Raw genomic sequence first — 19,932 nt, forward strand, 5'->3', positions numbered from 1 at the left:
GAATTAAAAAGTACTTGGCTGATTCAAAAGGAAAGAGAATTTTTTTGATAAAATCATTATCTTTCAAATGAACTTTTTGAAGGTGATCACTTCTAACGAAAAATGTTTTGTTAACTTGTTAAAATATTAAATTAAATATCAGTAATACAATTTTTAATAACCATACGACAAGTTATGTTAGAAGTTGAATTTGTTCTTCATTGCTAAGTTGCTAGGTTATTATAATATATATGTGGTTGGACATCCTCCTTTTCTAAGCTAATTTTTGGGAGTAAGTTCTACACAAACCCATTTATCATGACATTAGAGCTACATGTTTGTAGGTAATAAATCATTGATGCACCCTAGCCCTACATCCTATGTGTGAGGGAGGGTGTTTGAAGTTGAACTTGTTTTACATCGTCAAGCAAGGATGCACCCTAGCCTTACACCCTAAGTGTGAAGGAGAATGTTAGAAGTTGAATTTGTCTCAAGTCGTCAAGCAGAGTGTTAGATGTTGAATTTGTGGTTGGATACCCTCATCATTTGAGTTAGCTTTTGGGAGTGAGTTTTACCCAAGTCCATTTATCAAGGAATGATATTAAAAGTTGAATTTGTCTCATATCACCCAACAGGGTGTTAGAAGTTAAATTTGTAGTTGAACACCCTTCTCTTTTGAATTAGATATGGGGAGTGAATTCTACTAGATAAATTAGGATAAAAGAGGTAATCTGAACCCCCATAAATAACAACTATAACTTTCTTAGTATTTTTCATCTAAAAATCCACTATTAGTACTTGATTCACTTTCAAAAGTGTACAACTCCGGGGCCATTTGCTTAGCAGTAATAAAACATTATTCTGATAATATATCCTTTAATCCGGACATCACCTTGTTTGGTTGTTAAGTTATAAAAGATTTCGGTAATCTTCTAATACCAATAATGATTACCATAGGTGATATTGAGGTAATTTGATTATCGAAAAAAGTTGGCATTTTAAGATTATTAGGGTAATCCAATTTTTGTTCCCATTTTAATTAACATTTTGGATACAAATACCTTCGTATGTCTATCAAATAACAATTAGCCTAACTTTGTAAAATGACTTCTGTAACCCCTTACATTTGAGAATTTAGCTAAAATTACCTAACCACAATAAAAAGTTTAAAATTAACAAAATACCACCACCACCCAAAATGACTGCCGGTCATCGTCGGAACGGCGCATGACTGTTCTGATCTGGCTGGTCGTGCGTGTTTTGGTGGCCAGATCCACAACTGTTTCTAGCCAGATCGGCACAAGGTCGGCCAGATTCAGATTCTCAAATGTAGGGGGTTAACAATATTAATCAAAATAATAAAACAATAATAATAATAATTTGTATAATAATATTTAAAAAGAAGGGCAATTCAGTAAAAGGCTCACCTAGGATTCTTTTATTCTCCCAAACCAAACATATTAGGGTGCGTTTGGTTTATTATTTTGGATATGATTTTGGGGATAGTATTGGGTTGTTGGATAGGAGAGTATTATGAGGTAAACTTAAAAAATTTATGAAAAAGCCCTTACGTTTACTAATTTAATTAAAGTCCATAATATATAAAATGACAAAAACACCCCCACCACCTGCAGTGCCAAATTCCAGCCACCACCGTTGGAATCTGGCCGAAAAATTTCGTTACGACACAGACCGGTCGGATCTATGTCGTAACGCGTCGTTATGGCCTTTTCCGGCCAGATCCACCACGGATCTGACCGAAAAAGGCCAGATCTACGAACTGCTGTGGCTGCGACGGCCGAAAAAGGCTGAAACGACAACCATCTTTGGCCGTCAACGTCGGCCAAAGATATGACCGTCGTTGGCAGACAACGACGGCTATTTCTTTGACCGTCGTTGACAGCAGATCTGACCTTTTCCGGCCAGATCCCTTGTGGATCTGGCCGGAAAAGGCAAGATCTGGCCATTACCGACTATTTCTGGTGGCTATGTGACTATTGTGATAGATTTCAGCTACCACCGGCGGTGGTTGCCGGAATCTGGCAGGTATTGGTGGGTGGGAGTGTTTTTGTTAGTTTTTAAACTTTTTTCTGGGGGGTATTTAATGAAATTAATAAACTTATAGGGTCTCAATGTAATTAAAAAAATGGACTAATATTTTGGGAATAACGTGCCAAACAACATTTGAAAAATAGGAATGAGAATATAGATAAAAACAATAAGCCAAAACGTACCCTTAATTATTTATACCCATCAATCTAACTAAATATATATAATATAACATTTCCTTAATCTTCAAAGTAATTTATTTCATTGGTAATTTTATCTTTCTAGTAATACAATATTCTCTGAACCAAACACCCCTTTAAAGTAATTTAATTATGTGAAGAGTGAAATTACAATTGTGAGCTCAAATATTCAATTTTTGTATCGCCGAAAAGATGCACCTAATTTTGAATCCTAAATACATGTAATTGTAGCTAATATAATACTATTTTTTATTGAATAAGACAAAGTCAGTTGCATATTGCTAGCCTCTGTCTCTGTCTCTGTCTCTCTCTCTCTGTCTCTCTCTCTCTCTCTCTATATATATATATATAACTTCTATGATTAATTTAATAAAAGATTATTTTAAATTTACTAATCTTAAATATATATATATATAACAATGGTATAATCTTTGAAATTAATCACGGACTTCATAGTTATTGGATTTCAACAACTTGGGCTCGTCAGTATGTGATCTTGTGATCCTAAATTAGTTTCAACTTATCTATATGTATAGATTATACATGATAACTTGGCAGCACTATGTCAACTTACTGATTTTATGAATAAAATGGAAAATAGAATCACCTTTTAAAATTATAACAATATCCTTTTTTTCTCCCTAGATCTCCAACGTGCACTCATGTTTCTTTAAGCACTTAGTAATTGACTAAATGGCACTCCCTTTTGGATTTTATAATAGATGAAACCATGTTCACTACGCGTACATCCTTTGAATCTGTACCGTACACGTCATACTGGACCCATTCGGTGTGTCCTTTTGAGAAAACGAATGGTCATTATTGAAGCTGAGATTAACCCATGTGCATTGACGTGTGCACGTCATAGTTTAATATTATCCAATAATTGTTAATTTGTTCCCCCTCAGTATATATATCCACCGGCTGTCCCTTCAAGTCCAATCACTGCTTGCTAACTCAGTAGAGAAAATGGGAACGAAGTTCTCAGTTCTTCTTTTGCTCTTCATTCTTTTTCCACTTGCTTTAGCCCAATTAAAGGTTGGTTTTTACAACTCTACTTGTCCAAGAGCTGAATCAATCATTGGCCAAATAGTCGCTAAGCGATTCAATACAACTGCTTCAGTAACGGCTGCCCTCCTTCGCATGCATTTTCACGACTGCTTTGTTAGAGTAAGTCATTAATTATGTCTCAAAACATTGGAATATCCTTCACAATTATCTACTGGGTCTATTTATGTATTCCCTATATATGATTGCTTAGGACTAAATTTGTTCACTTCTTTTAGAAAGTATTAAAAAAAAATATATAAAAAATGATCAAGAATACCTTAAAAATATTAAACAGTCTCTTCTAAAAATACTTTTAATGAAGCAGATGAATCTGAACAAAATGGATGAGTTAATACTAACAGATCTGAAGGGAAAAATGAAATAAACCCTTTATCTATTTGCATGTATTTGTACTAATCCTGAGCAGTGTCCGGTCACAACTTATGGTTCTGCAAAATGCATATTGGATCCTTTTTTAGCTAATTTACACTTATATGTTTCCTTTTTTAGGGTTGCGACGCATCAATTCTTATAGACTCAACTAATACAACGCAATCAGAGAAAGACGCAGGTGCCAACCAGACTGTCCGAGAATTCGAGCTCATTGACGAGGCCAAGCTCGCCCTAGAGAAGGAATGTCCTTCAACCGTCTCATGCGCAGATATCATAACTCTCGCAACTCGCGATGCAGTGGCTCTTTCCAAAGGACCATTTTACGCCGTTCCTACAGGAAGGCGCGACGGTCTTGTATCAAATCCTGATGAAGTTTTCTTACCAGGCCCAACTATAAGTGTTTCTGATGCAATCAATGTTTTTGCTGCCAAAAAATTAACTGTAAATAATATGGTAGCCCTTTTGGGAGGCCACACTGTCGGTGTTGCTCATTGTAGCTTTTTCGAAGATCGCCTTTCCAATTTTCAGGGAACTAATGCTCCTGATCCAACGATGGATCCTGCTTTGGTTGCCGAGCTCAAGAGGATTTGCAGCGGTAACAATGACCCGACTGCATTTTTGGACCAAGGCACACCCTTTGTTTTAGATAATCAATTCTACAATCAGACCCTTTTCAAGAGAGGAGTTATGCAGATTGACCAGCGACTTGCTTCGGATAAATCTACTTCTGGAATTGTTTCTGGTTTTGCATCAAATAATGCTGCATTTAGGTTGAGATTTGCAGAGGCTATGGTTAAAATGGGGAGCATCGAAGTTCTTGTTGGAAATAATGGACAAATTAGGCAAAATTGTCGAGTTGTCAACCAGGGCAAACCACTAAGTTCAGGAAATCTGGGACAAGGGAAGCCGAAGAAACCAGTCGATCAGCCCAAACCCAAGAAACAAAAATCGAAGACTAAAAGGCAGAAGCCCAAGTCTAAAAAGAATCCAAAAAATGGGAAAAAGTAAAACGAACCAGGGCATTTTAAATATTTTTGGCAAGGTCTAATGAGATTTAAGAAGTTATTGTGGTTTTATTTTTAGAATAAAAATTATTAATATGGTGTTAAGCAATTTGTTTATTTATTTTGTGCTCTAGTTGGAATTGATTTATTAGTGCATTTTCGTTGAATATATGACCTGCAGTCTGTCTTTTCTTTGTTGTTCTCTCTCTACAAAGTGAAATTCCTTTCTCTCACTATTTCCCATCTCCTTTCAATCTCTTTAACAGTAGAACTTTACCTATAATAAAAAAATTAAAACATTTAATAAAGAAAATTTCTTATGTAATAAGAAAAATGTTACTTTTTGATTTAACTCATAAACAAAAAAATTATCTACTTAGATAGGATCAGGTTTCTTCATACTACCAGCCCCTTTAATTGCTGTTCTTTGATAAACAACATTTTCTAAGTCACATTAATCTCGTATATATTATGTTTCTCTCATGTAAACTAATCTCATATATTATGTCGGGATAGTGGGATTTAACTTTTTGATTCTATTTATAAGTAGTTCATCTTTATTTTTGATACAAAAATTTACAACAACCAGAGTGATCCAATCGACCTTAGCGGGATCGAAACTTGTGTGTGTGTGATTACGGATAATAAGCTATGAGCAAGTAATGAATGCAATAAAGTAAATAGCAAAGAGATTTTTAAAGTGCTTCGGCAAGGTAAACTCTTGAGCCTACGTCCATTGTTCTTATATTTGCTGTGAGAGTTTATAATAAGAGTTCTATAGAAAATTTCTAACCTCTTTTTCATCATTTGAGGGGGTTTATATACAATGTTTGTACAAAGGAAAGAGCAAAAATAAAGGGATTACAATTGATTTGAAATGCAACTTCGATATTTTCGCGATTGGGCGTTGTGATTGCACAGAGATTGGTGTTAATTTGATCATTCCCGTAATATCTGGGATCTGAAGTTATCTGGGAATCAACTAAATGATCATTCGGATTGTTGGTGACTAGCTTGTGTTGGGTCGAGCTATATGTTGAAAAGCTATATGTCAACAAACTTATGCTGGGTTGGACAACCGGTAGAGTCAGACTGATTCTAGGTCGAGCTAATACCTCGCAACTCACCAAGCTTGGTGGAAAAATCACATGCAACATTTGCCCCCTAGTGTTCGATGCTCGTTTTCGAGCTTCGAAGACTATCACTTGATTTGATACCAAGCTCGGTGTTGTTAGTATGCCACCAAATGCAGGCTCAATCGAGCTCCAAGGGGCGACCTCATGCCCAGTCGACGTACTTTACGCTAGAATCTTCTATCTTCTGTTTACACTAGAATCTTCTATCTTCTGTGATACTTGATAAACTTAGAATATGAAAAGTTAGGACAATTACGTAAATTCCATGCAGTCATGTCGCATTAAATGCGACAGCCTTTGGCAGTCACATTTCGTCACACGAGGGCGACTACAATTGTCCACATGCAGAGTCGAGGTGATGTGTGGCTACGGTTATCATTATAACAATCTGACAATTCGTCGCCCCTCACGCATGGATTACACGTGGCCACGTCTAAGGGCTGAGATTTCTCGATGAATAAAGGGTCAAAATTCACTGTAGATCAATGGTCACGATTGAACCTCGCCCTTTCGGCTCCTATGCAAGCCACTATAAAAGCTGGTGAAGTCCTCAATGACTCATTCAATCTATGAAAATCTTTTAACGTCTTTGCTCACTCTGTTGATGCTTCATTGTCATCATGACGCTCTTTCCGGCGAGTTCTTACACTTCTCTTGTTCCGGTAAGGTTTCTTTTCCCTCTCTTTATTTGTTTTTCTAATTTTAGCTTTGAAGGGTGGCCATTCTTGTGGCCACATTGAGTGTTCTAGGGCTTTAGTAGCATTTTTGGTGTGTCTCCGGCGGTCTTGGGTTTAAGGAGGGTTTATCATGGTGGTCGTCAAAACCTTGGGTAGGTCACGCGCGTTCGTCGTGTGGCACGAGCTATCTTGGGTGCTTGAATTGTAAGCAAGTGTGAATTAGTCGCCGAGTTTTTTGAGCTCTGACACATGTTCACTTCTGTTTCAGGTATCCAGAAGCGAGCTATAATTATGTATTCTTCCAGTAGTCACACAATTGATCGCATGTTTAACTCACCCGCAAGCTCGACAATCCTTGGGGATATAACCCCCGAGGTCTCCAAGGAAGTCATCGCGCGAAGCTCATACCCTGACACGACGGGCTCTTCCGATCGTTCTTTGATTTAGTTGGCTCAATCCAAGCAGTCTCCAGTTCACAGGCTGCAAAGGGAACCACAATCCTCGATTACCATTAGGGATTTGGAGTGCATAAGAGAGGTCTATGCGTCGTAGATTAATTTGATGGTTCTGGGGGACTTTTCTCAGGAGAATCCCTTGCCCGGATGGGTGGCGATCTCTAAGACCCTCCTGAGATGCGGGGTATCTATTCCCCCTTATTATTTTACCGACAACGTTCTAAGGTAGTTTGACATCGTTCCCCTCCAGCTATCTACAAATTCGTATGTCATTATCATCGGTCTGTACATAGTGTACATGATTGCTAAATTGGGCGAGCCATCCATCGAGGGATTCGTCCATCTGTATAGGCTCAAGAAAGGGAAAGACTAGATGTACTACTTTTCCAAGGTGAGGATGGTACATTTCAACAGATTGGTTGGTGTCCCGAAGAAGATCCCGTATTGGGACTCCCAATTTTTCTTTTATGAAGCCCGGGAGACCTTAATTTTCACTTTAGAACGGAGTAAGACTTCGATTTCTCATGTGTGCGAGGATCCCTTTCGAGCTTTGTGTTCTAGCTAACTGAGTTGCTTTGTTTCGCAGTTAACATCGAGCAGAACTATCTCCCTGCCGCGAGCTTGCAGAGGCTTTAGCATTTTAACGACCTTCCCGATGGACAGCGTAAAATTAATGAGATCATCATGCTTCCTCACTTGAGGGCATATGACTTATGCCGGGGCGACACTAAGTTTCTTACCATTCTTGAAAAAGGTTAAGTTATCGTTTGCTCGTGCTTAGTTCTCCTGTGCAGATAGGTCACTCACTATTTGCTTCTCTTTTTTGCAGAAATGTGGGCCGAGAAACCAAAAGGCCTTAAAAAGAAAGTGGCAACTTCGGTGGCTACCAAGAAGACATCAGTTGCTTTGGCGATGAAGCAGCCCGCTGACATTGTCGATGTGAAGCACGGTGGGGGCGAGCTTGGGGATGGCCCAAGTGCGAAGAAGCCCGCGATTGCCTTGAAGGCAGTTGGTGGGAGAAATGTCCCCGAGCTCTAAAAGGGGTTGGTAGAAAAGACACCTGAGTTGACTAGAGGCTTGGGGAATCAAAAGGCACCCAAGCAGCATGACGGCTTAAGTAAGAAGAAATCGATCAAGCCTCTAGGGGGCTCGGGTAAGCAAAAGGTGGTCAAGCAGTAGGGTGGCTCAGGCAAGGAGGTCGCCGGGCAAGTTGGTTGCCCAAAGAAATCAGCGGCCAAGAATTCGGCCATCACTGTCCTGATCTTGGGCTCTACCTCTAGAGTCACGGGGAGGTCGATCATCCCTTTGGGAATCAGGCTATCCCTAGTAAATTCATAGAGTGGCGAAGGGCATGCCCTCAAGTCTCTCTCTCTGTGAAACTCATTCCTCGGAGAGCTCCCAAGAAAATGATGTTGGCCATACTCCCATTATTTGCCATTACCCTCAGCACTCTAGCATTGCCAATTCTAGCTGTTATTATGATCGCATCATGATTGTGGCGAGGGGATTCTTCGCATTCCTCGACTGTGAATCCTATTACCTCGTTCTCTTGCCTAGGCCGTTTGGGTGGCTTCTGTTCACAACTCATTATCTAAGGGACCGAATCTATTCTGGCCTTACGAGCACGCCTTGAGTTGTTTGCTATTTGAGCCCCCCATAGATCATACCTACTAGGACCTCATTGTTGGCATTTGCCAGGGCTTGCTGGACCTAGTTTTGGACCTGATTGTTTTGCTTACTAGCTTCATCACGAGTTGGTGCCTCCTTGACGAATTCCTTTAGGTGGCACATTCGTATCAGGTCCTCGATGGCATCTGTTAAAGCCCGACACTCGTTGGTGTTATGCCCAATGTCCCGGTTGTATCAAAAAATTTTTTGTTGATCTTTTTTGTTTGGAGCCCCCCTTATCCTTTCTGGAGCGGGCAATCTTTTTGCTTTACGGGAGACTTCATAGATGTAAGCTATGTCTCGCGTGAGGGGGGTATATTCTGAATACGGTGGGAAGGGTTGCTTGTCCCCAAGGTTATATGTTCTTTGTCTTTTTTGGGACTTGTTGCGGTCCCTATCATTGCAGTTTTGACCCTCACGCTTGTTTGATGGACGATCTTGTCGCCTGTTCGGGGCTCCTCACGTCGAGCTTCTGGCCAATACTGCCAGCGAGCTTTCTACTCCATGGTGTTTTGCAGCCATTTCATAAAACTTGGCCAGGCTCACGTGATCTTTACTCAGGAGCTCTTTCCACAGCTCTGTGTTTGGCCTGATGCCTGCAATTAGCAAAGTTTGGATGGACTCTTCGAGCGCATCTGCAACCTTTGCTTGCTTGTTCTGGAACCTCGTTAAATAAGAGGTCAGTGTTTCGTCTCTCTCCTGACGAATGTTGCTCAAGTAGTTGAGCGGCTTTGCATACTCTCTCCTCACTTGAAACTGCTGCAAGTATAACGAGGATAACTGTTGCAAGGAATTAATGGAGTTTGCCTTAAGTCTCTTATACCACCTCTTGGCATCTCCTACCAATGTGACCGCGAAGCAACAACATTTCTCTAGGTCACACACCTGATACAGCTCCATCAGGTCATTGAAATTGTTAAGGTGGTCTCTAGGGTCTCCTCTCCCATCGAACTTACTTTCTGGCACCCTGAATCCCTATGGAAGTGGGGACTGGAGAACCTCCTCCGTAAAGGGGAACTCACTATTTCTTCTACCACGCCATTTTGGCGGGCCTTTAGATCATCGAACATTTTTTGCATGCAATCCAAATCTTCATTGTGGTTGCTCTAGTTGGCTCTGTTCAACCTTATTTCAAGCAAGTGTGTTCGCAAGTCTGTGGCTTGCGAAGCCCTTCCGTTATGCGCATTGATGCGTGAAGTTAAGTCATGATGGCTAGGTTGATAAGTCTTATCACGCTCATCGATGCGTTGCTCACGATATCGGTTATAATTGAAACGTTGGTCATTGCTAGACAAGCGCACGTGACTCGTCTTGCGAGCTTTCAAGGACCGAGCTTGTTTTGGGTGTGGGTTGAGATTGGCATGCTGACGCTGGGGATATCGTCGAGCATCTCAGGGGTGACTGTTGCCTTCACCTTCACCCAGTGGTTGCTTCCCTAGCCACCTTCCAGAGTTAGTTTGCCCGCGGGACTCATGCTCGTGACCAGAGTGCAGTTTGTGATGTCCGAGTTATCGATCGCCTCTTGGCACTGATGAACCAGACTGGCCACCTGCTAAATTCATATCTGTTGGGGAGGCACCAGTGAAGCATGGCTGGTCGAGGTTTTGGGCAATTGGTTGTTGATTTCTTAGCTCAACCATGTTTTGTTGCACTACCTATACAACCATTTTTCTAATCATCTCCACTAGCTGATCATTTTTAGGGTTCGACGTCCCTGCCTCCTGGTTATTTGTGACGTGCTGAGTTGGCGGCACATGTGGTCGACATCCAACGACATCCTGTTGCACCTCTGAATGAGCGGTTTCCATATTTTTGTGGTTTCCAATGGTGGTCTTCGATCTGGTATGCACCATTATGAGCTTGGATTGAGTAGGTTGCTGTGGCTATTCATCAAAATTTCTGACACATATGCAGGGCCCCTCCTTCTAGCGCCAAAATGTTGATACAAAAATCTGCACCAACCAGAGTGATCCGATAAACCTTGGCCGGATCGAAATTGGTGTGTGCGTGATTACGGATAATCAACTATAAGCAAGTAATGGATGCAATAAAGTAAATAGCAAAGAGATTTTTAAAGTGGTTCGGTGAGGTAAACTCTTGAGCCTATGTCCATTGTTCTTGTATTTCCTGTGAGAGCTTACAATAAGAGTTCTATGGAAAATTTCTCACCATTTTTTCATCTTTTGAGGGGGTTTATCTACAATGTTTGTACAAAGGAAAGAACGAAAATAAAGGGATTACAATTGGTTTGAAATACAACTCCAGTATTCTCACGATTGGGCACTGTGATTGCGCAGAGATGGCGTTAATCTAATCATTCCTGTAATATCTGGGATATGAAGTTATCTGGGAATTGATTGAATGATCATTCAGATTGTTCGCGACTAGCTTGTGTTGGGTCGAGCTATATGTCAAGAAGTTTATGCTCGGTCAGACAACCGGTAGAGTCAGATTGATCTAGGTCGAGCTAATACCTCGCAACTCACCGAGCTTGGTGGAAAAATCACACACAACATTTATATATCCCCATTTTTTTTATGTCAAAGCATCAAGTGTCTGGCCACCCCATTAGCCATTTCAAATTATTTAAATAAAATTGTTTTTAATTTGGAAAGTAAAGTGTAATTTTTTTTAAAAACGGCGCGATTATAATATAAAGCATATACTTCATCTAATCACTTCTTTCTTCTCCTTATCACAAGGTTCACCTCTTACCAATTGTCAGAATTGACAGGGAAAGAGAGGCAATTGAAGAGAGCTGGAGTATGCTCAAAAGATATCTTTGAGAAGGCAAGAGAGATAACTTAAAAGGTCAGATCTAAGTATGCCCGAAAGATATCTGAGGGGAATTCAATTTAAATATATTGAACTCTATTGAATTGTATGAATTATAAGTGAATACATTGCCTATTTATACAAAAAAATGTAACAACAAATAATGGAAATATAATCTAGTCATAAAACCATAATCACACAAAATCACGAAAGTGAAAGGAAACTAACTATTGACATTCAAAGGAAATATCAACATTCCATAAAATGAAAGGAAACATAATATTGTCATTCAAAGGAAACATCAACATTCCATAATGATCTTCATCACTTCCCCTCAAGCTTGTGGTTTGTATATGTCATAAAATCAAAGTTTGTTTGCTACGTAATGACTTTGTGAAAATGTCTGCTGGATACTTTAAGGTTCGAATGTACATAGTCTTAATTATACCTTCTTGAATTTTTTCTTTGATGAAGTTGATGTCAATCTCTGTGTGTTTGGTTCTTTCATGAAACATTGGATTTGCCACAATATCATTTGCAGCTTGGTTATCACAATACAAGTTGACTGGCTTTTCAATTTGTACTTTTAGGTCTTCTAACAGTCCAAGAATCTAGGTGATCTCACACGTGATTTTTGCCATGGCTCTGTATTCAACCTTTGCTAACGAAAGTGAGATTGTTGACTGCTTCTTTGTTTTCCAAGAGATGAGAGATCCTTTTAACACAAAAACTGGTGAGTGATTTTCTCGTCGTAAGACATGTTCCCCAATCTAAGTCACAGTAAGCTGTAAGCTCCAAACTCTTATCCCGAGGCAAGAGAAGTCTAAGTCCAAGACACCTTTTCAAGTATTTTATAACTTTTACTATTGCATCCATGTGGGACTGTTTTGGTTTGCGCATAAATTGATTGAAAATGTGTACTGCATAGCTGATATCTGGTCATGTCATTGTCAGATAGATCAGATGACCCACAAATCTTTCATAGTGTGAAGGATCCTTAAGAAGTGGATCTGTCTAAGGATGATATCCTTTTATCATATTCTGGAGTAGTAAGTTTGGTGTTTTTTTTTTCAATAGGAATGGCACTTGATTTGCAACCTGACAATCCAAAATCTAATATGAGCTCCAAGACATATTTTCGTTGACTAAGAGATATTCTAGTTAGAGATCTTGCAATTTCTATTCCTAGAAAATATTTTGGTTGTCCTAAGTCTTTAATACGAAAATAACTGTTGGGATGCTCTTTTAAAGTCTTGATGACCCCTTCATCATTTCCTGTAATTAGGATATCATTGACATAAATGACTAGAGCAATGAAGGATTTACCTCGATGCCAAGAGAAAAATGCATAATCATGCTTGGACTAAATAAAACCTATGCTTGTGAGTGCCTCTATGAATTTTTCATTCCATTGGTGAGATGCTTGTTTTAGGCCATATAAAGATTTTTGCAGACACCGTATTCTCCCCCTGTCTGTGAATCCCCAAAGGTAAATTCATGTAAATATCCTCATAAAGATCTCCATGTAAAACGGCACTATGAACATCCATATGGTGTAAGGACCAGTCTTGAGTGGAAGCAATTGAAAGTAGAGCTCGAATAGTGACATGCTTGGCAATAGGAGAAAAGGTCTCCTGATAATCAAACCCCTCACGTTTTGTGAAGCCCTTAGGAACCAGATGGGCTTTGTAGTGTTCAATTGAACCATTAGCACGATATTTGATCTTGTACACCTACTTGCATCCAATTGGTTTCCGTTGAGTAGGACCAGTCATTATATTCTAGGTATGATTTTGTGCAAGTGCATTGAGTTCATCAGCCATAGCTTGACGCCAATGAGACTATCAGACAACCTTAGAGTAATTGGGAGGTTCTCCATCAGTAGATATTTGATTCATACAAACATAATATGCTTTCCATATAGATGGTCGAGTAGGACGAGAGGACCGTTTTTGGGGAGCCAGCTTTATAGGCATATCAAAGGACCTTATAGGGGATGTAGGTGAGGTTTCATCAGACTCAAAAGATTTTGTTGGAATTGTATCAGAATGAGGATCAACAATGATTGGTGAAGGACCAGAGTTTGTTGGTTGTGTACTGGTGTCAGTGACAAGGAGCATGATAAAATGAGAGGTTGATAAATAATCATCTAGAAAATTAGGCAAATGCTGAGAGAGTAAACTTCAGTCTTCACCAATGTCTTTAAAGGGAAAGTTGTCTTCAGGAAAGATAACGTCTAGAGAAACAAAGAAACTATTCTCAACTGGATCATACAAACGGTAGCCCTTATGAGTATGGGATAACCCATAAAAATACATCGAGTGGCTTGAAGGCCAAACTTGTAATGTGGACCAACAACAATAGAGTAACAAAGGAAGCAAAAACAAGAAGGTGGCTCATGGTAGGTGGTTTCCCAAATAAAATGTCATAGGGTGTCTTGCCATTTAGCACTTGGGTTGGCATGCGATTAATAAGATAAGTAGCTATGACCACACTCTCACCCCCAAAACCTACATGTATATTGATTTGGTATTTAAGGGCATGAGCTACTTCTAACAGGTGATGGTATTTTTGTTCTACTACACCATTTTTTGTGGAGTATAGACATAAGAACTCTCGTGGAGAATTTAAAGAGATGAACAGTGAAAATTAAAGAAATCTCGAGCATTGTCAGTTTGAACATGTTGAATTGATGTGTGAAATTGAGTTTTTACCATGGACAAATTTTTTTTTTTTTTTTTTGATATAGATAAGTGTTTGAGTTTTGGATTGTATGAGGAAGACCCACGTCACATGAGAGAAATCATCTACAATGGTGAGGAAAAATCTGGATCCATCATGATTAAGGGTGTGATAAGGATCCCAAATGTCAAGGTGGATCAAGGCAAATGGATGTGCAGTAGTGGTTGTGCTATTTGGAAAAGTAGTAAGTGACTGTTTTGCATGAGGACAAATTGGACACTGAGGTTGAGGAATTGAGGCACTTTGACTCAATCTTTGATGGAAAATAAAGGAATTTTTATTAATATTTGTATTGCAATGAGAAGTTTTATTTGTAAGACAAGAAGGTGACGTATGAAAATCCTTAAAAACAAATATCAGTTGTTTAGTAGTACAAATCATGATGGACCTTACCCAAACCCATCAGTTTCCCAATTGTAGGGACTTGAAATTCACACCAAGTAGGAAGGAATTTTAATATGCAATTTTTATCTGTTGATAAGAGCTTGAAAATACATGTGTACTTAGTGGTTTATGAGAATTACTTATGGGAAATTTGGTTTAATTTATTTAATCTAACTTAATTATTTCATAAATGTCTTTTATGGGATCACATGTATGTTTTGAGTGTTTTCAGGTTATAATTTCTTAAAGATGACATTCAATGAATATTATATTGAGGATGGAATGTGGGATGACAAGAATCAAACGGTCTGTGATTCGGAGCTGAAACGAAGAAGTTACAGCGATTTGAAGTTGAAGTGAAAATCCTGGAAAACGCTCCAGTTTGAACATGCGTTAGTAATTTGACAATAACTTGAGCTGTAGATTTTGGATTGAGACGATTCTTTGACCGTTGGAAATATTATTCAAACGGCTACAATTTGTATCTTTACAACTTGGCCAGATTCGAGCGTTATCATGCTCAAAAATCACCTCTTTTCAAGATTGCAAGTTCTGGGGTAGAATCAACTATGTCTAGGCATAGTGCTGTGGCACAACTGCGAATCTGAAATTTTCTACATTAAATTTATGACATGTGTTTCCTGTTTTAAGAGTTCTAAAGTGATTAGGATAGTGGGAATCATAATCCTAAAACCATAGGAGTATAAATATAAGTCTTTAGCTGATTTTTGGGGGAGATTAGAAAGGAGAGAAGTTTAGCCGCTCTTTGGAGATTGAAAATTCCTGCAATTTTGGGTCACCAACTGGAGAAGTTTTTCTATTCTTTCTTATACTCATGTTTATGAATACAATGGTTGCTTTTTTTTTTTTTATTGAAAGGATGAACTAATTTTATTTTCTGGGGCTAAGATGTAGCCCAATTTTATGAATATGCATTGAATTATTTGTTACTAATTTTTATTAAGTTTTGTTCTAAGTTTTATTATTGCAGTTAAAGCTTTCAATTCTCAAGGGCCCTAGAGTTGAATGATTTTATGGGTTAGGTTAAGATCGAGAGATGAAACCTAATTAGTCTAAGGTAATAAAACCATAGATTGAGCGAACGCTAGAGATAGGTTACCACAATCTATGAGGCTCTGGTAAATTCCATAAAACTTAATGATCTCCAATTGCTTAAATCTGATTAGAGATAATTTAGGTTAGTAATTAGGAGTTAATTTGTTAATTGTTCGAGAGAAAGTTAGCGAAATATTAGGGAGTTTGGCCTTTAGAATAAGCTCAATTAGGTTAACAATATTTGTCAATGCATAGGATTGAATTGGTGTGAAATCTATGTCCTAGGTTTAGTCATATTAATTTCGTACCAAAGTATTAATAAAATTCCATTTTTTGTTTGTTTCTAGTTTGTTTTATTTTTCATTGAATCATTCTGAAAATCTGATTAATCAAATAGCAATAAGATAGGTTAGTTTACTCAAGCTTTATTACTTGCATGATTCCGTACACTTGCGGATTTCACAACAATTTTTTGGCGACGTTTCCACGGAACTTTTTTTTTTAATCAATATTAATACGCGCTATTTAGTTGATAATTTGATTTGTTTTGCTTTTGTTTTTTTAAATTTTGTTTTGTAGTTGGTTTTTAGATCCTGGAGAGTTTACGTTCTAAGGGTGCTGATCTTGATCCTTACAATTCTGAAATCGAGAGAACAATAAGGGAGTTGAGAAAAGTAAGGAGGCAAGCTAGCACAAAAGAATCAAATTCAATGGCTGATTCAACAACAGGAGATAATCATGGAAATAATGAGGAGGAAGTCCATGGGAATGATGTAGAAAAGGGTAATGTGGCTGGTGGAGCAGTGGTTATCCAAAGAAAGTTGAAGGACTAATCTAGTCCTACTATTGAGGGTGTTATTCTAGCATTAGGAGACCACTAGTTCAAGCAAATAATTTCGAGATAAAGCTAGCCATCATTCATATGATCCAACATTCAGTACAATTCGCAAGGTTGCCTAGCGATGATCCTAATTTGCATATTGCAAATTTTCTGGAGCTATGTGACACATTCAAACACAATGGAGTATCCGGCGATGCAATTAGGCTAAGGCTTTTCCTATTCTCTCTTCGGGATAAAGCTAATGCATGGTTAATTTCTCTACCGCCTGGAAGCATCACTACTTGGAATGAGTTAGTCCAAGCGTTCCTTATGAAATATTTCTCACTGGTCAAATCCGCCAAGATGAGGAGTGACATCACAAATTTTTTCCAGCAAGATATGGAGTCACTTTATGAAGCTCGGGAGAGATATAAGGATCTCTTATAGAGTTGTCCCCACCATGGGTTACCAATATGGTCGCAAGTGCATACATTTTACAATGGGTTGATGCCAAATATACAAGCCATGGTAGATGCTGCAAGTGGGGGAGCCTTGAATAACAAAACATCGGAGGAAGCCTATAATTTGATTGAAGTGATGGCAAGCAATAACTACGTGAGGCCTTTGGAGAGAAATTCAACAAGGAAAGCAACAGAAGTGCACAAAGTTGATGGCTACACCACGTTATATGGTCGCAAGTGCAAACATTTTACAATGGGTTGATACCAAATATACAAGCCATGGTAGATGCTGCAAGTGGGGGAGCCTTGAATAACAAAACATCGGAGGAAGCCTATAATCTGATTGAAGTGATAGCAAGCAATAACTACGTGAGGCCTTTGGAGAGAAATTCAACAAGGAAAGCAACAGAAGTGCACAAAGTTGATGGCTACACCACGTTGGCTATTCAACTTTTAGCTATCCAAAAGCAATTGGGAGTCCCCCTAAAGGTAAATGCTATTGAATCGTCTTCTCTAACTTGTGAACTTTGTGCAGGAAATCATTTGTCCAAGGACTGTTCAGAAAGGAATCCATTTGCTCAACCAGAACAAGCTAACTATGTCAACAATTTTCAACGAGGGCAAGGGAATTTGTATTCTAGCACATACACTCCAGCATGGCGAAATCATCCAAACTTTTCGTGGAGTAACAACAATGAGCACAAACCACCACCAGGCTTCCAAGCTCAAGAGAAGAAATATAATATGGAATGTGTGCTCACTAAATTCATGAAGGAGTCGGGCAAAAGATTTGACAAGAATGAAGCTCAACTTCAAAAGTATGAAGTTTTGTTGCAAAATCGATCCGCTTCCATAAGAAATCTTGAAACTCAAATAGGGCAAATTCATAGTATCTTAGCGCAAAGAGTTCAAGGAACGTTGCCGCGATTTCTATTGCTTCTAAGTTCACATGCAAGGATTATAAATCGGACACCCTAATCTATAGAATATACCTTCTCAGGCTATATTCTGCTACTTATCCCTACTAAGCTTCCACACCCTACAAAATGAAGGTTAATAATTCCAAGTCCATTAAGCTAAGTGGAATCCTAAATTGATTTCATGGATCTCCTAACCTATGTCTAGCATTCAATCAATCAATGGTATTTACTCTAAGAGGCTAATACATGAATCACTTCTCAGTCTCATCATGCTCAACAATTAAATTGCAATTAAAACAAGAATAAATACATAATCCAAGCAATAGAATGTGAAAGCAACATCAATTTATAGATTAGACATTAAAATCCCAATTACATCAAAACCCTAATGATAATCTGAGGATTATGCTAGTTTATTTAAGCTTTTACGCTGGATTTTAGATACTTCTTAGTCTATTTTTTCCTAAATTGCTACTTAATTCCTTACATTTTGGTTTCAGGTTAAAATGGAAATTTTGAGCAAATAAAGGCAGATTTGGAGTTTTTGGACTCAAAAGCAAGCGGAGGGCAATTCTGGAAATTCAGAATTCTTCAAGAAGCTTCGCCGCGATGAAGGTTGTTCTTCGCCGAGGCGAAATGGGCCAGACACGTACCAGATTTAGCTCCTTTGTCGCCGCGGCGAGATTCCTTCTTCACCACGGCGAAGTCTGCGTACTCCACTTTTTGTAAAACGCACAGTTTCGTTTTTAGGCTAAGTTGTAAGATTTTGGGGGAGGTATAAAAGAAATACTTAGTCTTTTTGTTTATGGCGTTCGTGGAGAGAAAAAGAGAAGTTTTTACATTTTCTTAGATTGATTTTTGAGTGATTTTTGGGTTAACAAAGTGTGAAGATTCGAGGTGAAATCAATGGATTCATCAATTAGGAAGATTCTTTTCCTTTTCTCTTGTGTCCATGATGTTGAACTTGGGATTTTTCGTTTCTTTTAATTGTTTTATTGATTTAGACATGAATTAATCTATTTTGGGTTAGGGTTTTGATGTAGTTCGGATTCTAATGGGTTAGAGAGTGATGATTATTAATTTCATATGATTTTGCTTTGATTGTGTGATTATTCTGTTTTTATTGTTTGTATGTGATGAACATGATGAGATTGAGAGATAATTCATGTTAAGCTTCTTGGGTAATCACCATTGTATCAAGAACCGATGAAATCAATTTAGGATTCTTGTGCTTAATGAGCTTAGATTTATTAACTTTCATTTGTTGGGTGCGGAAGGTTAATAGGGAAGAGTAGGAAAACATAGCCTGAGAAGGTATGTTGGACACCTTATAGAGTTCGATTTACAATCAATGCATGCGAATATGAATTTAGTTTAATTCTTTAAGTTTAACCCATAGAGTCCGAATGAAGTCAAAACCCTACCCGTTTGCTTGAATTGATTTTATCCCGTTTTAAATTTTGCTTTCATAGTTTAATTTTAATTTAGTAAATTTTGTTTTAGTTATAGTTTAAATTGTTCCCTTAAATCCAAAAGAATTCGATTGCTTCAACTTGAAAACGGTAGAAAACTTAGTGCTTAGCGACCAATCCTCGTGGGAACGATACTCACTCATCACTCTATTACTTGTGCGACTAGTATACTTGCTATATATTGCATGTTGTAGTAACAACGCATCACCTAACCCAAAAGTTAGTTAGTTCATACTAAAAATAAAGCAAATCCTAAGAAAAACTGTAAAAACAGAGTTCAACATGCTGGAAAAAAAGAAAAAGAATAAACTCTTCCCCATTTGATGAACCCAAAGGCTTCCAATCTTCAATTTCTCTCATTTTCCTCCAAACAATGTCGAACCCCTTTAAAAATGAACAAGTTCCACTTGAATAGTCGACCCTAAAACCCTAAGACTCATCCAATTCAATTAAAACGCACAGTTTTAATAAACTGAAAATTTGCAGTTTTTGCCGCGACGAAATTGAGTTGGATTTTATTGAACTATCTGACCCGAGACTTTCTCATTGTGGTGAACTTTTCTAAAATTACAAAACTACCCTCCACTTGCTTCTTTGCTTGAATCTTCAATCTTAGAGATCCCCAATAGGAACAAGCTTCATAGTGCTTCCAATTCAAATCAGAATTTTCTCGATTTCTGAAATTCGCTTG

General features: G+C 38.3%; 1 protein-coding gene and 1 non-coding gene across 2 annotated transcripts; one reads left to right on the forward strand and one right to left on the reverse strand.

Moving 5' to 3' along the window:
* The first annotated feature begins 3,189 nt into the window (after positions 1–3,189).
* LOC116106714 (peroxidase 57-like) lies at positions 3,190–4,824 on the forward strand. The gene is made up of 2 exons (XM_031393052.1): positions 3,190–3,398; positions 3,789–4,824. The coding sequence occupies exons 1-2, from the start codon at positions 3,198–3,200 to the stop codon at positions 4,677–4,679; spliced, it is 1,092 nt and encodes a 363-aa protein (XP_031248912.1). The 5' UTR covers positions 3,190–3,197; the 3' UTR covers positions 4,680–4,824.
* An 11,924-nt stretch (positions 4,825–16,748) lies between these two features.
* Positions 16,749–16,855, reverse strand: LOC116106720. Its single transcript, XR_004124349.1, has one exon. It is a non-coding gene; the product is annotated as a small nucleolar RNA R71 (small nucleolar RNA).
* Between the last annotated feature and the right edge of the window lie 3,077 nt (positions 16,856–19,932).

This window comes from Pistacia vera, unplaced genomic scaffold, assembly GCF_008641045.1.
Source record: "Pistacia vera cultivar Batoury unplaced genomic scaffold, PisVer_v2 Contig520, whole genome shotgun sequence".
NCBI lineage: Eukaryota > Viridiplantae > Streptophyta > Magnoliopsida > Sapindales > Anacardiaceae > Pistacia > Pistacia vera.

Bases quoted from the DNA above. Each gene is read 5' to 3' on its own strand.
- LOC116106714 (XM_031393052.1), top strand. From the start codon at position 3,198: ATGGGAACGAAGTTCTCAGTTCTTCTTTTGCTCTTCATTCTTTTTCCA. The intron at 3,399-3,788 runs GTAAGTCATTAA...TTCCTTTTTTAG, and splicing joins TTCACGACTGCTTTGTTAGA to GGTTGCGACGCATCAATTCT.